General features: G+C 44.4%; 1 protein-coding gene and 1 pseudogene across 1 annotated transcript; one reads left to right on the forward strand and one right to left on the reverse strand.

Moving 5' to 3' along the window:
• Nucleotides 1-801: 801 nt before the first annotated feature.
• LOC130683915 (60S ribosomal protein L5-like) lies at nucleotides 802-6,245 on the forward strand (annotated as a pseudogene).
• Nucleotides 6,246-14,943: 8,698 nt separating this feature from the next.
• PPP1R3D (protein phosphatase 1 regulatory subunit 3D) lies at nucleotides 14,944-18,853 on the reverse strand. The gene has a single exon (XM_036901861.2). The coding sequence runs from the start codon at nucleotides 18,851-18,853 to the stop codon at nucleotides 17,975-17,977; it is 879 nt and encodes a 292-aa protein (XP_036757756.1). The 3' UTR covers nucleotides 14,944-17,974.
• Nucleotides 18,854-19,128: the final 275 nt, after the last annotated feature.

The following is a 19,128-nucleotide window of genomic DNA, read 5'->3' on the forward strand; positions in this document are numbered from 1 at the left end:
ATCATTATGTTGAACTCAACAAAAATTTGTTAAAGAAGTAAAATCAACTTTATAGTAACTAACACTTAATACTATGAGTAAAACTCTAAAATATATTTGACTATTAACTTTAATGAGGCTTAGTTTTTAAAAACTGCATGAAGACTGTTAAAAGCACTTTTTAGGAACTATAACAACCAATATAACTTAAGCATTACATATATAATTTAGTATTGTACTTTTATAACATTTACAAAAATCTGCTGTGCCTACTATTAAAGTACAATATCTTTAATAAGGAATTTTCATACTATAATCTGATCACCGGACTCAGTGGTAAATCACATACATGTTAAACAGATACATTAAAACTTAGTCTTTACCTAAACACAAGTACCTTACAATTTTAAACCTTGATATAAATGTCCAGGCACAAATTAAACACAAATCAGTACATAATTCTTTTCAATGTAAAAGGTATATATAATCAGCATTTTTAATACTTTATTACAACTTTTGAAAACAAATCTATTGAAAAAAATGAAAGGATAACATTTTAATTTAAATTATTCTACTCTTGGCTATTTCATAAAAACAAACTTCGTCTTTCCTAAAAAATATAGTACTTAATACCTATAACCAGAAAGTAATTTAAGGAATTAAAATACTTCCTTCTGATCTAGGTACATACCTGGACATATGGTCTTATTGGCATTTTGATTTAATTTTAAAACAGCACAAAACAAACACCTAAAAGAAAACATAAACTTTTTGAATCTTACAATGTTTTATATGTTTATAGTTTAAAGATCTTAACACACATAAGTAAGCACTGCTGCTTATACCAAAGACATTAAATAATGTTTCTGCAAGTTCCACTGTTTATGAAATTACTCATTTAAATCTGACCAAAGAAGTTTCTGGGAGGAAAGCCTGAAGAGCATTTATTCAAGTATTCTGTTTTCATAGATTACTTAAATAAATGTCAAAAGTCCTGCCAAAAGGTCACAAAACTGAAAGAATACAAATCTGGACTTCTCTCATCAGAGATTATAGCTATATATAATCTTTGGGAATAAGAAAAAATAATCTTGAATTAATGTCTAAAAGAAATTCAGGCTATTAATTTAATATTTAAGAAGGTAAGAATATGCAAGTATATTACCAAACAACAGGATATGTGAGAACATACAAATATGCAATGAAAGGAGTGAGAAAAGATAACCTAAGCACATTTTCCCTTCAAATGAGACTAGTAATGGGAAGCAACAGGCTTACATTAAGCATCACCTACCATCTGAACAAAGGCATCTAACATTTCTAAATACAATTTGGAGGTTAGATCTATGAGGGAAAAGAAAGAATGCCATCTTTTCTAAACATCATGACTAGAGCAATTTAAAATTAATCTGTCCTATGAAGCACTTTCTAAGAGAATCACCAGGAAATCCAACACAGAAGCAATTAATTAATTAATCTAAGAGAAATATGACTGTGTATCTGTAAAACAACAACAGCATTAGTCAGTCTATTTTCTTGCCAACAGAGAAATCTAAGTGCCCAATGAGAACATACACATAAGGCACACAAAAGAGATGAGTAAAAAAAATCTCTTGCATTTCCAAAGATTAACTCTAGGAAAAAAAAAAATCTGATCCCCAAAGAAAAGTTTGCTTCATGTGTATAAGGAGCCAAATCTACAGATATTTTTGCAGCCCTATTTCAAGTGGCAAAACTTCAGAAATACCTAGATGGGAGTTGGGAATGGGAGAGCAAGGAATGAAAACATAAAATGTGGTATAATCAATTTTGTGAACATAACAGTTCAAATTAACAGAATTTTAGATATTTGCAGTCAAATGATTTTAAGCAATTAAAAACATGCTGCCAAATAATACAGTGTAATGCCATTGATATAGGGAAAAAAACCTTTGTATTATTTATGGTTGTATTTATAGGTGTATGAGGTATATGCTTCTGTTGAGTGTGTGCTTGTGTGTATAGAGAAAGGGATGTTTACTTACACCACTCAGGACAGGTGGACTGTTTTTCAGCTCACTGGGGATGAAGAATATGGACTTGGACAGAATTTAATTGGCTATTTGTCAAAGGGAAACTTTTTATTTATAATTTATACTTATGGTTATCTTTTCAAAAGTACAGTAAATTCTTGCAAAATTACAGTTAAGTGGGGTCCAAAAATGTAAAACATGACTTTGGGGTATTGTGAGATAAAAGAAATGACCAAGGCCAGCCTTTGCAGTTAAGCAGCTGGCAGTCCACCTGCTCCATTCAGATCTATCCAGGGCCTAGCTGTGGTTTTGCCCTACCTGGTTGTGTTTTATCTGTTCTGGCTTAAATATTAAAGGAGAGATTCTAGGTCTGTGGCTAGATGGGAATTCCAGGACTCAGGCAAGGATTCCAGGATCGCTGAACAGTTGATAGTCATTTTTTCATTTTGTCCAACTCAGAGATGTGACCTGGAAAATATTAGAAATGCAGGGACCCACTCTTTCCTTCCCCAATTCCCAAGAAGGGTTTTGCCTATTTTCTAACCAGCTTCACTCTTTCTTTCCATTCTCCCCAAGCCATTACAGAAGATAGCCTGGCCCTATATGAGAATGTTATATCACATTGTTATAAGATTTATATATATACATGTATATATATATGTATATACAAGCTTGTTTCATAGATAGAAAAAGATAGGAGAAGTATGACCTCAAATATGGGAGTAAGAAGTAAGTATTGTAGATCACTAGTGAATTCTACTAAACATTTAAAAAAGAACACAAATCCTTTTCACTCTTCCAAAAAAACAGTAGATGAAGCAAGACTTCCAAACACATTTTACATGCCAGCATTACCATGATACAAAGGCCAACAAGAACACTACAAGAAGCTTTTCTCCCCACTCCAGAGTGCTGCTGGGCCTGCAGGTCCATGGTGAGCCACAGATGCCGGTGTTTGTTCCACGGAATGGAGTTTGTTAAACATGTTAAGAATAAGGCCTACTTTAAGGCAGACCAAGTAAAACTTAGAAGACAATGAGAGGAAAAAACTGACTACTGTGCTCAGAAACACTTGGTGATTCATGATAAAAATAAGTACAACACACCCAAATACAGGATGATGGTTTGTATAACCAACAGAGATATCATTTGTCAGATTGTTTATGCCTGCACAGGAGATATGATTTGTGTAATGCATGCTCATGAACTCCCAAAGCATGGTGTGAAGGTTGGCCTGAAAAATCATGCTGCAGCATACTGTACTGGCCTGCTGTTGGCCCGCAGGCTTCTTAATAGGTTTGGCATGGACAAAATTTATGAAGGCCAAGTAGAAGTGACCTGGGATGAATACAATGTGGAAAGCATTGGTGGTCAACCTGGTGCCTTTACCTGCTATTTGTGTGCAGGGCTGACCATAACTACTACCAGAAATAAAAGCTTTAGGGGCCCTTAAGGAAGCTGTGAATGGAAGATTGTCTATCCCTCACAGTACCAAAAGATTCCCTGGTTATGCTTCAGAAAACAAGGAATCCAATGCAGAGGACATCAGGAGCACATCATGGGGCAGAACATGGCTGATTACACTCATAACCTAATGGAAGATAAAGATGCTTACAACAAACAAGTCTCTCAATACATAAAGAAAAACGTAACTCCAGATATGGAGGAGATGTGTCAGAAAGCTCACACTGTTATAAGAGAGAATCAGTCTACGAGAAGAAGCCTAAAAAGCAAGTTAAAAAGAAGAGGTCGAACCACCTCAAAATGTCTCTTGCCCAGAGAAGAGATCAAGTAGCTCAGAAGAAGGCAAGCTTCGTTAGAACTCAGGAGCAGGTTGCTGAGAGCTAATAAACCAAGTCACAATTTTCTAGGAAGTTTTTTCAGGTAAAAACAGTAACAGACTTGAGGGGGAAAAATGATGGGAGCATGAGAAGTGAGGCAGAAACCTCCTCCCAAAACTACATACATATGAAAATATAGCAAATACAATTAATCCTAACAGTGTGACCAGAAATAAGATTGCACCAGTCAGTCTACATCTGGAAAAAGAGAACATCTCACAGAAAAGGGTAAAGTAACAAAGGCATGACCTGGCGGGACCTGAGCACTCCCCAACCCCAGCTCACCAGCGGGAAGAAGAGAAACAGAGCAGGGAGGGAGCAGAAGTCCAGGACTGCTAAATACCCAGCCCTGAAGATCTACTCTAGGAGCACAAACCCACATTGCACGATGCTCTGGAGACCAGAGGGGGTGAAAAGCAAAGTCACAGACTGAGATTCCAGCTGCTTGTGGACAACAGGTTCTCACAACTGGCTGCTCTGGGACAAAAGAAAGGTGGGAATTTTGAAAGGATTCCCAACAGTGAGTGGGCTGTTAAAGGGGCAAGGATTACACAGAGTTTGATGCTCAGAAGAAGGAACAGGTGGACAAAATGTCCTGGCACACTCAGCCCAGCAGCTTAGGAACTTTCAAGAACTTCACGCGCTCCATCCCCTGGGACAGCAACGCAGCCCTGACACACCCCACCTTGATAAGCAGCCTACCACTCCTTCCTTCCAACCAGCACCAGCTAGCAAACCTGCTGCCCCCGCCATGGTTCCAGGCCAGCCAGAGGGCAGTCCCGCCTATAGCAACTACACAGGCTTAATGCAGAGGCTGCTCCCTGTGCGGCTGGCTAATTGGCCCTGACAGCGGAGGCAGGCACTGTGGCCAGGAAGAAGGAAAGAGCTCTGCCCTCCTGGCAGGCACTGGCACCGCTTGCCTGCAACCCCTGCCACCACTCCAGGCAAGTAGGAGGGCAGCCCCACCTATGGCTGTTTAGGGGTTTAACGCAGAGGCTGCTCTCTGCATGCAGCTCACTGGCCCTGACAGTGGAAGCAGGCACTGTGGTTGAGAAGTAGTAAAGAGCTCTCTCCTTCCAGTAGGCACTGGCACCACTCGCCTGTGACCCCCTGCCATCGCTCCAGGATTATGAAAAGGCAGAAGAACCTGTTCAATCCCAAAATCCCTCAAACACCAGAAAGAGGACTCAGTGAAACTGAAAACACCAATCTTCCTGAAAAACATACAAAATAAAAGTCATAATCATGCTAAAGGAGTTAAAGAAAAATATTCAAGATCTAAGGAACGAATTCAAGAGATAGACACTTTGAAAAATACAGTATCTGCAATGAAATATACAGTGGAAGGATTTAAAAGCAGATTACATAAGGTAGAGGTGAGGGTAAATGGAATAGAAATTAGAGACTAGCAATACAAAGAAGCTGAGGCACAGAGAGAAAAAAGGATCTCTAGGAATGAAAAAATATTAAGAGAACTGTGTGACCAACCCAAAGGGAACAATGTTTGCATCATACGGGTACCAAAAGAAGAAGAGAGAGAAAAAGGGACAAAGAGTGTCTTTGAGGACATAATTTCTGAAAACTTCCCCAACGTGGGGAAGGAGAGTCTCTCAGGCCACGGAGGTACACAGATCTCCCAACACAAGGACCCAAGGAAGATAATACCAAGACATATAATAACTAAAATGACAAAGATCAAGGGCAAGGACAGAGTATTAAAGGCAGCCAGAGAGAGAAAAAAGATCACCTTCAAAGGAAAACCCATCAGGCTGTAATCAGACTTCTCAGTAGAAACCTTACAGGCTAGAAGGGAGTGGCATGATATATTCAATACAATGAAACAGGAGGGCCTCGAACCAAGAATACTCTACCTGGTAAGATTATCACTTAAATTTGAAGCAGGGATTAAACAATTTCCAGATAAGCAAAAGTTGAGGGAATTTACCTCCCACAAACCATCTCCACTGTATATGTTAAAGGGACTGCTCTAGATGGAATTGCTCGTGAGGCTAAAAAGCTGTCACCAGAGAAAATAAAACCACAGTGAAGGAAGTAGACCAATTAATTACTAACCAAATGCAAAATTAAATCAGCTACCCACAAAGTCAGTCACGGGATACACAAAGAGTACAGAATGTGACACCTAACATATAAAGAGTGGAGGAGGAAGAAAAAGAAGGGAGGAAAAAAAAAGAATCTTCAGATTGTGTTTATAATAGTGTAATAAGCGAGTTAAGTTAGACTGTTAGACAGTAAACAAGCTGCACTTGAACCTTTGGTAACCATAGATCCAAAGCCTGCAATGGCAGTAAGTACATATCTATCGATAATCAACCTAAATGTAAATGGGCTAAATGCAACAATCAAAGGACATAGAGTTATAGAATGAATAAAAAAGCAAGAGCCATCTATATGCTGCCTACAAGAGAATCACTTCAAACCCAAAGACATACACAGACTAAAACTGAAGGGATAGAAAAATATATTTCATGAAAACAATAGGGAGAAAAAAGCAGGAGTAGCTGTACTTATATCAGACAAAATAGATTCCAAAACAGAAAGTAATAAGAGACAAAGAAGGACATTACATAATGATAAAGGGGTCAGTCCAATAAGAGGATAGAACCATTATAAATATGGACCCAATATAAGAGCACCTAAATATGTGAAACAAATACTAAGAGAATTAAAGGGGAAAAAGAGTGCAATGCATTCATTTTAGGAGACTTCAACACATCACTCACTCCAAAAGACAGATCAAACAGAGAGAAAATAAGTAAGGAGACAGAGGCACTGAACAACACATTAGAACAGATGTGCCTAGCAGACATCTATAGAACACTCCACCCAAAAGCAACAGGATATACATTCTTCTCAAGTGCACATGGGACATTTTCAAGAATAGATCACATACTCGGCCACAAGAAGAGCCTCAGTAAATTCAAAACGATTGAAATTGTACCAACCAGCTTCTCAGATCACAAAGGTATGAAACTAGAAATAAATTGTGCAAAGAAAACAAAAAGGCCCACAAACACATGGAGGCTTAACAACATGCTCCTAAATAATCAATGGATCAATGACCGAATTAAAACAGAGACCAAGCAATATAGAGAGAAAAATGAAAACAGCAGCTCAATGCCCCAACTTATGTGGGGCGCAACGAAGACAGTTCTAAGAGGGAAGTATATAGAATTCAGGCCTATCTAAAGAAGGAAGAACAATCCCAAATGAGCAGTCTAAATTCACAATTAATGAAACTGGAAAAAGAAGAACAAGTGAGGCCCAAAGTCAGTAGAAGGGGGTCATAATAAAGATCAGAGGAGAAATAACTAAAATTGAGAAGAATAAAACAATAGAAAGAATTAATGAAACCAAGAGCTGGTTCTTTGAGAAAATAAACAAAATAGATAACCCCCTAGCCAGACTTATCAAGAAAAAAAAGAGAGTCTACACACATAGACAGAATCAGAGATGAGAAAGTAATAATCACTACAAACACCACTAAAATACAAAGAATTATTATAGAATACTATGAAAAATTACACTTCCCGACTTCAAGCTCTACTACAAAGCCACAGTAATCAAGACAATTTGGTACTGGCATAAGAAAAGAGCCATAGATCAATGGAACAGAATACAGAGTCCAAATATAAACCCACACATATACGGCCAATTAATATATGATAAAGGAGCCATGGATATACAACAGAGAAATGACAGCCTCTTCAAAAACTGGGGTTGGAAAAACTGGATAGCTATATGTAAGAGAATGAAACCGGATTGCTGTCTAACTCCATACACAAAAGTAAACTTGAAATGGATTAAAGACCTGAATATAAGTCATAAAACCATAAAACTCTTAGAAGAAAACATAGGCAAAATTGTCTTGAATATAAACATGAGCAACTTTTTCATGAACACATCTCTTTAGGCAAGGGAAACAAAAGCAAAAATGAACACATGGGACTACAACAATCTAAAAAGCTGCTGTACAGCAAAGGGCACCATCAGTACATAGAACAAAAAAGTATCCTACAGAGTGGGAGAATATATTTGTAGATGACATATCTAACAAAGGATTAACATCCAAAATATATAAAGAACTCATGTGCCTCAACACCCAAAAAGCAAATAACCCAATTATAAAACAGGTAGAGGATCTGAACAGACAATTCTCCAAAGAAGAAATTCAGATGGCCAACAGGCACATGAAAAGATGCTCCACATCGCTAATCAACAGGGAAATGCAAATTAAAACCACAATGAGATATCACCTCACACCAGTTAGAATGGCCAACATCCAAAAGACAAGGAACAACAAATGCTGGAGAGGATGCGGAGAATGGGGAACCCTCCTACACTGTTGGTAGGAATGTAAATTAGTTCAACCATTGTGGAAAGCAATATAGAGGTTCCTCAAAAACCTAAAGATAGAAATACCATTTGACCCAGAAATTCCACTTGTGGGAATTTACCTGAAGAAAACAAGATCACAGATTCAAAAAGACATATGCACCCCCATTTTTATCGCAGCACTATTTACAATAGCCAAGACATGGAAGCAACCTATGTGTCTGTCAGTAGATGAATGGATAAAGAAGTGTGGTATAAATACACAATATTATTCAGCTATAAGAAGAAAACAAATCCTACCACTTGCAACAACATGGATGGAGTTAGAGGGTATTATGCTCTGTGAAATAAGCCAGGAGGAGAAAGACAATTACCAAATGATTTCACTCATCTGTGCAGTATAACAACAAAGCAAAAATTGAAGTTACAAAACAGCAGCAGACTCACAGAACCCAAGAATGGACTAGTGGTTATTAAAGATAAAGGGGTTGGGGAGGGTGGGTGGGAAAGGAAGGAGAAGGGGATTAAGGGATATTATGATTAGCACACATAATATGGGGGGGCACACAGGGAAGGCAGTATAACACAGAGAAGACAAGTAGTGACTCTATAGCATCTTGCTGTGCTGATGGACAGTGACTGTGATGGGGCATATGGTGGGGACTTGATAACAGGGGGGAATGGAGTAACCACAATGTTGCTCATGTGAAACCTTCATAAGATTATATATCAATGATACCTTAATTAAAAAAAGAGGCAAGGGGGTGAAAAAAAATTGTGTGTGTGTGTGCACATGTACACACTCTTGCTCCTTTCTTGGATAAATGGCTGTTTGCAAATCACACATACACACACACACACACAAAAGTAACAGACTGAGCAAGCAAAAAAAAAAATTTATGAATTATATAGGTCATTTTATCATCCAAATTTCACCAGTCCACCATCAAATATCCATAATAAAAGCATTCAGTTATCTCTGAAATTTTGCCAAGTCATAAAAATGATAGCTTAACACATATTTTTATTGTAGCAATGAAGATACATTTATGAATTTTAAGACTAGAACATATTATTTCACATTTCAAAAGCTTAAAATTAAAAAGTTTAAATACCTAAAATATATTGTAGGGACCTCTGTTTGTACTCTCTCTAGGGCCACCACCAGTTGGGGCAGGTGCCTATTACATTATGCTTTCCTAACTAAAACAATTTAAATTTAAAATGCAATTTACAAAGCACTCTAAGACATGAAATATGGTACAGAAGAATACTTACAGTCAACAGGCACAAGAAGCTAACACATGGTTTAGTTCCTAGTCTATTTTTGTTCAAGAAGTCCCAAGGAAAAGGAAAATTAACTAGTACCTAAAAAGGCAGAATTTTTAAAGTGAGAACATTAAACAAACCAATGACTCCAATAGCTCTCCCTCCATCTCAAGGCTGCATGCATACTGGCTTCAATGGAGCCAAAAATACAGCATTAGCCATCAAGTCAGACATTTGCACCTGAAAGGTAAGGCTAACTTCAGAAGGAAGCAAAAATGTTTTCTTTCCACCACTTAAACAACTTAAAATACCTTTACAAAGTACTAAGTAACAGGATAAGGAACCACAGGACAACCTAGGAAACCCAGCAGAGAAAAACAGTTTTTCAAGAAACCTGGGGTTGTGTGCCAACTAAGCAAGCTTTGGGCTCTAGTCTACCTGCGGGCAAAAGAGAGAACCGGCGAGATTAATGTGCATGTACAGGCAGAAAAAAGGATTAAAGTTTCAAAAACTACCCAATAACTTGGGCGACAGGGGGAGGCACCTATTTTTTTTCTCCCCAAAATGGAATGAATACGAGCAGTAACTGATCAACACAAAGTCGCCCTCTCCACCACCATGCCAACGAGAGGCTAACCAAGGCGCGGCCCACACCACCTTCTCCTGACGTGTTCAGGCTCTTGTAACGGCATCGCCCTCTAAATTCAGCCCACAGACCCGTTCTGTTCTTACTTTTAGTCTGGAATAACGGAGAGGAGCAGAGCCGAAAAGGGGGACCCAAAAGGACTCCCAAGCAGGCAATGAAAGCCTGCGGGGAACAGGAAGCAGGTGCGCGCCCCACTTCCCCTAAAGCTGCAGGGGCGCCTGCAGCAGGGGGCACACGCGGCCAGCCGCCGCCCGCACCGCGGGCCCAGGGACACCGTCCGCAAACCCAGCCGGCGGCGAGCTGGGGGCGGGGCCGAGGCAACTGCCCGGGCCTTGGCACCGCGCCGCTCCCAGAGCCCGGGCTTCAGGGCGGTCCCGCACCGACCGGCTCGCGACCTGGGTGCCCGCAGCCCGCCCCTAGCCCGGTGTCCCCCGGCGGGCGCCCAGCCAGGGGCCGGGCCTCGGTCACTGGGCGCCCGAGCGACGCGGACGTCCCGCCGCGCCCCACAGCCACAGGCCCAGCTACCGGAGCCCTGCCGGGCCGACCCCTCAGCCCCGAAGCCGCGCCGCCCGGCTGTTAACACAACGGCTCCACCTCAACCGTCGTGACCCTGGTCCAGGCGCCCGCCCTCCGCCCCTCGCCCCTCAGAGGCCCGGCCCGACGCCGCAGCCCTGCCGTCGGGGAAGTCCGCCCCAGCTCCCAGCTCGACCTGCCCCTGAAGGAAGCCTCCGCGTCTAGACCAGGAGCACATCCGCTGGCACCGCCGGGCGTCGAATCTCTTCGCCTCAGCGACCGCCGCGGCGCCTCAAGCGGCCGGCGGACAGCAGGAGGCCCCAGCCAATAGGCGCCGCGTGCGGTGGGCGCCGGGTCCAATCAGGGCCGCTGCCAGGCCAGGCCCCGCCCCTTGTATCCGTGGCCGGCGACGGGGTAGCCCGAGGCAGGAGCCAGGGGCGCCGCGGAACGCGCGGCTCTGGGCCGGTTCGCAGGTAAGTGGGCTGCCGGCCTCTCCCCCGACCCCGTCCCGGACTGCGGCCCCGCAGCCATGGCCGCCCCGAGGGGGGCACCGACGGCCCTCCGCTGCTCTCCCGAGGCGCGGACGTACCCGAGCGCCCGGCTGCCTGCTCGCAGGACGCCAGTCGTAAGGGATGGAGGGCGCGGCAGGGCCCAAGAAGATCGCCGGCCTCCCCACAACCACCGGGAGGGCTGGACACGGCCGAGAGATACGGGCCGCCAGCCCGACCTGCCAGGACGCGGACCCGGTGTTCTGAGAGGCGACGCTGCGGACCGGCAGAGGGCAGCAGAGCCACGCCGGGCTGCCCCACTGGCCTCGCCCGAGCGGAATGACCGCCCTTGGCCCCGCCCCCGGAGGCCCTGGTCACGCCCCTCCCCGCCGGCCCCGCCCCGCGCCCGGCTTCCCAGTAGCAGGTGCTGTGAGAGGCCCCTGCCCTCATTAGCCAGAACCCCCAACTGGGGACCTTGGGCTGACGCATCTAGGCATAGTACTAGGCAGAATCATCAAGAACATGTCCCCAGGCCTGGAGAGCGTTTCCACTTAAAGTATGAATTTAAATAACAGCAATGGATGCTTGTGTAAAATATACAAGCAACTCAAATGGGATACAGCAAACACTTCAAGCGATTTCTCACCTTATCACATTTCAGGAGAGAGAAGAAAAATGTTAGATTCCTTATTGTTTCATGTGTTCGGACAGCATAGGGATTGTTCAGTAAACATCAGTAAACCTCCACATGGAGGTAAAAAGCACATCACTCACTTTAACCTCATTTGCACTGTTTAAATAGGTTTTCAGAGTATGGTGGTACATGGAAGACCTTATCGATCATCAAAATTGGGCTCTCATTTAAATTTAACAAGCAATTATTGGTACCATTGTACCACGTGGATGTAAAAGCACATGGGCTTCAGTATAGTTTTGAATGCTGACTTTGTTGTTACCAGCTGTGGAATTTAGGCAAATTACTTAAACCTCTCTGAGCTTCATTCTTTCAGCTAAGAAAATGAGGCTATCTACCAGGTGGTGTAACTTTCAGAATTATATGAAATCATATAGGGCACCTAAGACTCTGGACAAGCAAAGGAAGACACAATAAATGTTCGCTTCCTTCCCCTTTGTGCATGGCTTTGTACTGGCGTGAGGGTCACAGACTGAGGGGAGGCATACTAATTATTCATACACAGGATTCAGTAAGCACTATAAGAAGCGTAAAGTAACTATCCCATCTGCTATGTTCTCCTAGAGCTTTCCTCATAGTTTATACTGACATGGCATAAATGACTGTATTTCATTTCCTCAAAGACATACACCACTGTGCTACTGAAGCTGAAGTACAAGCATACATTTTTCTTTGGCAAGGCACTAAATTTGATAGTGTTTTAGGAAGGATAAGACATGTGTGAAATGATTTAAACAATGAGTTTTTAAAGCCTTGTTTCTATCATTAAACCACAGAAAAACACGCTCCAATTTGTGCTGACAATTTGTGCACATATATTTTAATATTTAGGCTTGAGTGTAATCATCTTAAATGACATTAAAATATATTTGGGGATACAACCCAACAATTGCACAATCAGCTAAAAAATTTTTAGCATCTAAGCAATACAGCTTTTAGGGCCCAAAAGTTCTCCTTTATCAATCTCTTTATCAAATAGGCAGGTATATTTAAGCTTTAAAAATTTTAAATGTTGGTATTTTTTAAAAGGCACATTGAGGTTCTCTTAATATTGAGACATAAATTTACTTTAAATTCCATGACCAGACCTTTTTGGCAAGTGACTTTCACATGGATTTTAAGATTCTCTACATGCCTTTATAAACAGTACATACGGCAGCTCTGTTACATATGAATATTCTGGACAACTGTCTTGCACTCTGGGCTGGGCCAAGGCCACAGTAGCCAAGGCTCTCACAGGCTTGCTGACTTAATTGGACAGTTTGTTAAACAGCAGGAAATGGAACCAGGCTTCTCTCTCTCTTGCATGTCAATGTAGTGCACAGTGCTAACAGCCAAAGGTCATTCAACTTAACCATCATACTTTAAATAAAAATTCAGTGTTCTTACATCAAAAAAAAACCATGCCTCTTCTTGTAATTTACAAAACGCAGAAGTTGCAATTATAAAAAAACAAACTGGTCTAAAAGGCAAAACTCATCCTTTACATATTGATTTCACAAATGTCAACAGTAACAAAAAATTAAAGTTAATTCATTGGTGACAGCTATCACAAAATTGATCACACTGGTTTCAACTGTATAATAACCACACTTCACAAGCTGGAGGCCTTGTCCATCTTGGCTGGGTTTTTCACACCTCAGTGCTAGCACCTGCTGTCAAAGAGACCACCACTCAGCACCAAAAGAAATCGTTAGCCCCTAGCAGGAGTTTTAAGTCATTGCAGTGCTCTGCAGGGGACAAAGGCTTGACTTCTTAGTTAGAGATTTTAAAAAGAAAGAAAAGTATTTAATACTTTTAAACTGGGAAATGACTCCAGACAATGTTAGAAATCCTATGTGAAGGCACAAAAAATAAAGTTGGCAGGTAGCTGATTAAAAACCAGGCATACACAAATACAATTTAAAACAAAAGATATAAATATTTGTGAATTATTTCTCTTCCAGGGCTCTGGCTATTGCTGAAAACACCTAGTTCCACCTGGTAAATCTGACTTCTGAAAGATGACTGCTAGAATCTTCTGATGCTTAAGACAAAAGTCACCTTAATCATAAGGTAATTGCAAAGAGAATTGTTGCCTGAAATCTACAGTAACATAAGGCAGAATTTATTAAAATGTTTAGGAAGTTTCAAACCTAAACAGAATGGCCTGATAACATGCAGATACATAATTATCACACATGTACATGAAAAATACAGGAAGTGAGACGACAGACTGCAGAGAAGGGGCTGTTCTGATAGTTTAAAAGTTTCATGTTTTCTCCCCCTTTCTCTGCCGTTGATGTAGGAGACACAGTGTAGCCAGGGTAGCCTGAACTCCAGGGATGGTTGGGTGATGACTGATGAGGCATAAATTTCTTGCCTATTAATAGTTCCCCACCCTTAGAAGTCTACAGATACTGGCAAGCAAACGTGGTCTCAGGTTTTCCTTGTCCCAGGAGAGGAATGCCTCTAGGGACCATGATGGGGTCACACCATACATTCTGCTTACAATGGGCACAAACACACAAGACTATATTTTTCTTAGCTTATCAAATCCAGTTTGTTCCTGAGAAGGCACCCACTAAGGGTGAAGGGTCCCAATATCATAATGACAATAAATAACAGCTGTGTTTACAGACTGTGGGGAAGTTGGGGTTCCTATGGCCAGGATCCTCACTGAACTTAAACCACCTGATGATGTATCTGGCCTGTTGCTAGGCTACCACTTCCACACCTTTAGGCACTGTAAGGAGATCTCGGTCCAGTGCTCTGGGTGGAGGCAGAGATGCTAGTGCTCGATCTACTGCCAGGAGAACAAGCCGGGTAATAAAACCTTTCACCCCAAAAGTTTTGCTGTCAATTTCTTTGGTCATATTGAATCCATAGCAAACTTGCCTGGGACTGAAACCCATTGGCAAGACAATTGGCGAAAGTCGGGAGGGTTCATTGTTGACTAAGGAAAAAGACAGGCTGCCCTTATGGGAGGGATGCTCCAGCGGGCTGCCCCTGTGAATGGGGAGACAGTGGATCATCCCCCAATGGGTATGTGGTCTGAGGTGGCTTGCCTCCTAGAGGACTGGGCCCCACCCCAGGACTGGAGGCAAGGGGAGGTGACACCTGAGGCTGTAGGGGTGGCCCTTGGTATAATAAGTAGGTCTTTTGAGAAACAGAGTGCCCGTGAGGCAGCGGGGACTGTGGGTTGGCTCCTTCTCACAGTATTAAAAAGGTCTACAGAGGAGACCCAAGAAATGGTGGCACAAGAACGTGAGCTGCAAACTTCTGTGGATTCTCTGAAGAAGGAAATGGCATTGATGCGGGAGGCGGCACGAGAACGCGAGTGCCAGTGGGAGTAGGCTGGGAGGCCCCGGCGGCGGAGCAGTAACCGGTGGGCCAGAGGAGCAGAAGAACTGCTCAAAGAAGTACAGCAGAAGGAACAGGAACAGCTGAAGAGGCAACAGTTAGAGCAACTACAAAGACTCGTGGAAGAACAGGAGAAGCTGCTGACTCGTGTCTGGGCCACACACACTCCCAGGTGACAGCACTAGAGCTCCAGCTTTGAGAGAGAGAGTTATCGAATTGGAAACAGAAATAGAAACACTTAAGGCTGATAATACATCTTTAGCTAAACTTAATTTTGAATGGGAAAAGGCCTTGGAAAAGCTCAGGAAAGAAATTGCAGACCTTGAACAACCGGAAGCAAAAGAATTGGCTCAAATAGAAGAGTTTAAAAAGTAGGAAAGGAGGAAGCTACAAAAGGAGTGCAGAGTTTTTGAAAAATATACTACAGTTGCAAGAACTTTTCCAGATAAAAATGGGAAAAAAACAGGTTTTGAAACAACAGATAGCAGACTTATAGGAATATCTGAAAAGAAAGGAAGCAAAATGGTCAAGCACACATGGCCATCTTAGAAGCCTGATAGAAATGTTGGTCAAAGAGATCACAGACCTGCGGGAAGAAATAAAAGTGATGGAAAGATTCTGACTAGATGCCTGGAAGAAAGCGGAGGCTACTGAGAGCAGTGCCAAGTGGGGTCAGTGTGCAGCCACTGTGAAAAATGATGGGTCCATGAGCTCTTCAGTTCGCTTTCAAAGGAGTCAAATTTCTCCAGGAACCCAGGTAGAAAAATACAAGAAAAATTATTTGCCAACAGAAGGCAATCCATCTAGAAGTTCCAAGTCTGTGCCTCCTTGTGTTTTAGGCAATTCAGGTAAAGGACAAACTGCCTCACCCGGGGAACCTTCTGAACCAGCAGACTTCACAGATCCTGAATATAAAGAGGACCATGAGAAAGAGGAAAAAGAAGGAATTCAGGGAGAAATCAATCATCCTGACGGAAAGATAGAAAAGGTTTTTAAAGAATGGATGCCGTCTTGTATTGTTTCCAAGTGGAACTCAAAAAGAAGTGAGTGCAGATGGGAAGACCATCACCGTCAGTTTCTTCAATGGTGGCGTGAAGCAGGTCCTGCAGATGAGAGAGTGATCTACTACTGTGCACCTGCCTGGGTCACTTGCACGACTTACCCAGAAGGACTAGACGTCTTACGTTTCTCAAGCAGACTAATAGAAAAACATTTCTCAGATGGAAGAAAATAAATCACATTTTCTAACCAAACTATCAAAAACGTATTTGCTGATGGCCATGAAGAAAGCATCTTCCCAGATGGTACAATTGTCAGAGTACAATGAAATGGCAACAAAATCATAGAGCTTAGTAATGGCCAAAGAGAACTACATACTGCCCAATTCAAGAGATGTGAATACCCAGATGGCACTGTTACAACTATATATACAACTGCAGGTACAAACCAAGGAAGAATCACTGAAGCCGAGGTTCAGCCACCAGAATAACATCTTGCTGCCAGCACCAACCACACTGAACTCCGGAGACTCCATTGGGTGGACGTGGCCTTGGACCTTTCGACACATGAACCAACAATGGCTGGCTCTCCTGGCACCTTGGGGACAAGGCCTGGAAGCTGGCCTCCTGTGTATTGCTGGAATAACTGCAGAGTGGCTGCCAAAGGTCACAGTAGTATATCCTGAACAGCCAGAAGGTAGGAGCATCTTACCAGGGAGTTTTGTTTTATTATGGCCAGTGCATGCACCTCCAGTAGTACTATATATAGACCCTTCAGTAACCCCCATGGGGAAAGGAGTAAAAGCATGGTATACTAGACCTGGAAGGGACCCCCTTCCCGCTACAGTCCTATCACAGGAGCACTCTCTTGCATGCATCCTACCTGATGGACAAGATTTGCCTATGTTGGTGGCATTAAAACATGTGTCTTATCACCCCTAAAGTCTTTTGAGGATTGAGAACTTCCTCTGGCTTGAGGATTACTATAATTTTTGTTACCTGTATCAAAATCTTGCTGTATCTTAATTTTTATTATCTCTAAGTTGTTGTTATCCTCTGTTGCTATTGTGGAATATGGTTACAGTGCTCCAGCTTTCTTGCACAGGGACCTTTGCAGAAGACTGAAAGCATGTATACTGTAAGGCAACAATCCTGGAGGGGTGGAGTGTGGGGAAGCTGGGGTTCCTATGGCCAGGATCCTCACTGAACTTAAATCACCTGATGATGTAACTGGTCTGTTACTAGGTTACCACTTCCACACCTTCAGGCAATAAGCTATTATTGTGCTATATAGAGAGCTCAGCCCAGTGCTCTGGGTGGAGGCAGAGACACTAGTGCGACCTACTGCCAGGAGAACAAGCCAGGTAATAGACCCTTTCACCCCAAAGAACGTTTTGCTGTCAATTTCTTTGATCACATTGAATCCATAGCAAACTTGCCCGGGCTGAAACCCATTGGCAAAACACAGACCCAATCAGGACACATGCAAAAGCCATGGCCTTCTTAGCAGGAGGATGCAGGCCTTTCCCAAAAGGCCCTGCCTGGGCCCTCTCCAGAGGGGCCAGCTATCCCATGCATCTACCCACCAGGCACTCTCTCCAGCACATCACACACCTTGGCATTCTGGCCACCCGAGGCTACTATTAATAGACCATTTACACAGACATTTCAAGTAGATGACAGAACGGCCACTACCACTGGGAAGTGAAGTCAGATGACTGAGGTTTGGGAGTCGGGTGTGAAGAAAAGCCGCCACTTCGATGTGAGAGCTCAGCTGGGAAATGACTGCAGGTGGGTCTGAAGTGCGGAGATGCCAGGTGCCCTGCCCTGCGCGGCTCAGATGAAGTGGATCCAGCTCTCCTCGCACTCCCCACGGGGCATGTGCAGCGCGTGGCTGCGACACGTGAGGCTGTAATCTTGGCCGCGGTTGTTGTCCCAGTACTCGGATCCGGCCACGCTGTAGCGCAGCGCGAAGTGCACGCGGGAGCCCAGCGTCAACAGGAAGGGTGGCACCGGGAAGCCAAAAGCAAAAACGTCCTCTGTGCCATCGGCTCCCGCCGACCCGCACCACCTCGCCACCGCGTCGTGTGCACTACGCCAGTTGGAGAAGGTGTAGCGCACCGCGACCTGCTTCTCGAAGGCCACATTGCGCACGCGCACTGTACCGCTGATGCCCAGGTCCGAGCAGGTGACGCGCTCCAGGCACACCAGCTGCTGCCCCAGGCGCTCGCTGAAGTCGGCTGCCTCGATGGGCGGCAGGAAGTCGGGCACCAGGCACTGCAGGGTGAACTCCAGGTCCTGGCTGCTGCAGCACAGGTCCGAGTTGATGGCGAGCCGCGACAGCACGTGCAGCGGCACCGACGGGTCGTCGCCCGCGTTGAACACCTTGACCTGCGTCAGCTCCAGACCCAGCGCGTCGGCGAAGCGCACGCGGAGCTGCCGGCTGCACCCCGGCCGGCACGCAGCTCCTGGCCCGCCTGTGGCCTTCTGGCGGCGCTCGGGCGAGCTGGGCAGCGAGCGAGCCCGCCGCAGGATGATGGGCCGCAGGCGGGGGTCGCAGCCTGCGGGCGCCGGCGGTGGCGGCGGTGCATGGCCCGAGCTCCCGGGGGGTCTGCAGAGCCGCGGCTCTGGGGTCGCCCGGCTCTCCAGGTCCGAGAGGCAGCTGAGGCTCCGCGGGGCGGGCTTTCGGAGGCCCGGGACCGGACCTCTGGACATGGCCTAGCCGGCCGTCGGGCGACGCAGGGGGCGGGACCAAGGAGCAGCCTCCTGACCCGGCGTCCGCTACCTCGGAGGGCCGAGTGTCCGCCCGCAGGGAACCTTCTGGGCCGCTGCACCCTCCCTTCGTCCGCCACCTCACCCCTCGTGTCCTCGTCCAGACTTCGGCTTCTTACCGAGAAACAAGAGCCTGTTCCCCAAGAGGCGTGCCTTCTCCAGGGGGAGCTTCCCGGGGCCACCGCCGGAGCGCAGGGAGGTGCTTCCTCTGGGCTTCC

Source organism: Manis pentadactyla, chromosome 5 (genome assembly GCF_030020395.1).
Source record: "Manis pentadactyla isolate mManPen7 chromosome 5, mManPen7.hap1, whole genome shotgun sequence".
Classification (NCBI taxonomy): Eukaryota; Metazoa; Chordata; class Mammalia; order Pholidota; family Manidae; genus Manis; species Manis pentadactyla.

Excerpts from the sequence above, each read along its gene's own strand:
- PPP1R3D (XM_036901861.2), bottom strand. The coding sequence starts at position 18,853 with ATGTCCAGAGGTCCGGTCCCGGGCCTCCGAAAGCCCGCCCCGCGGAGC.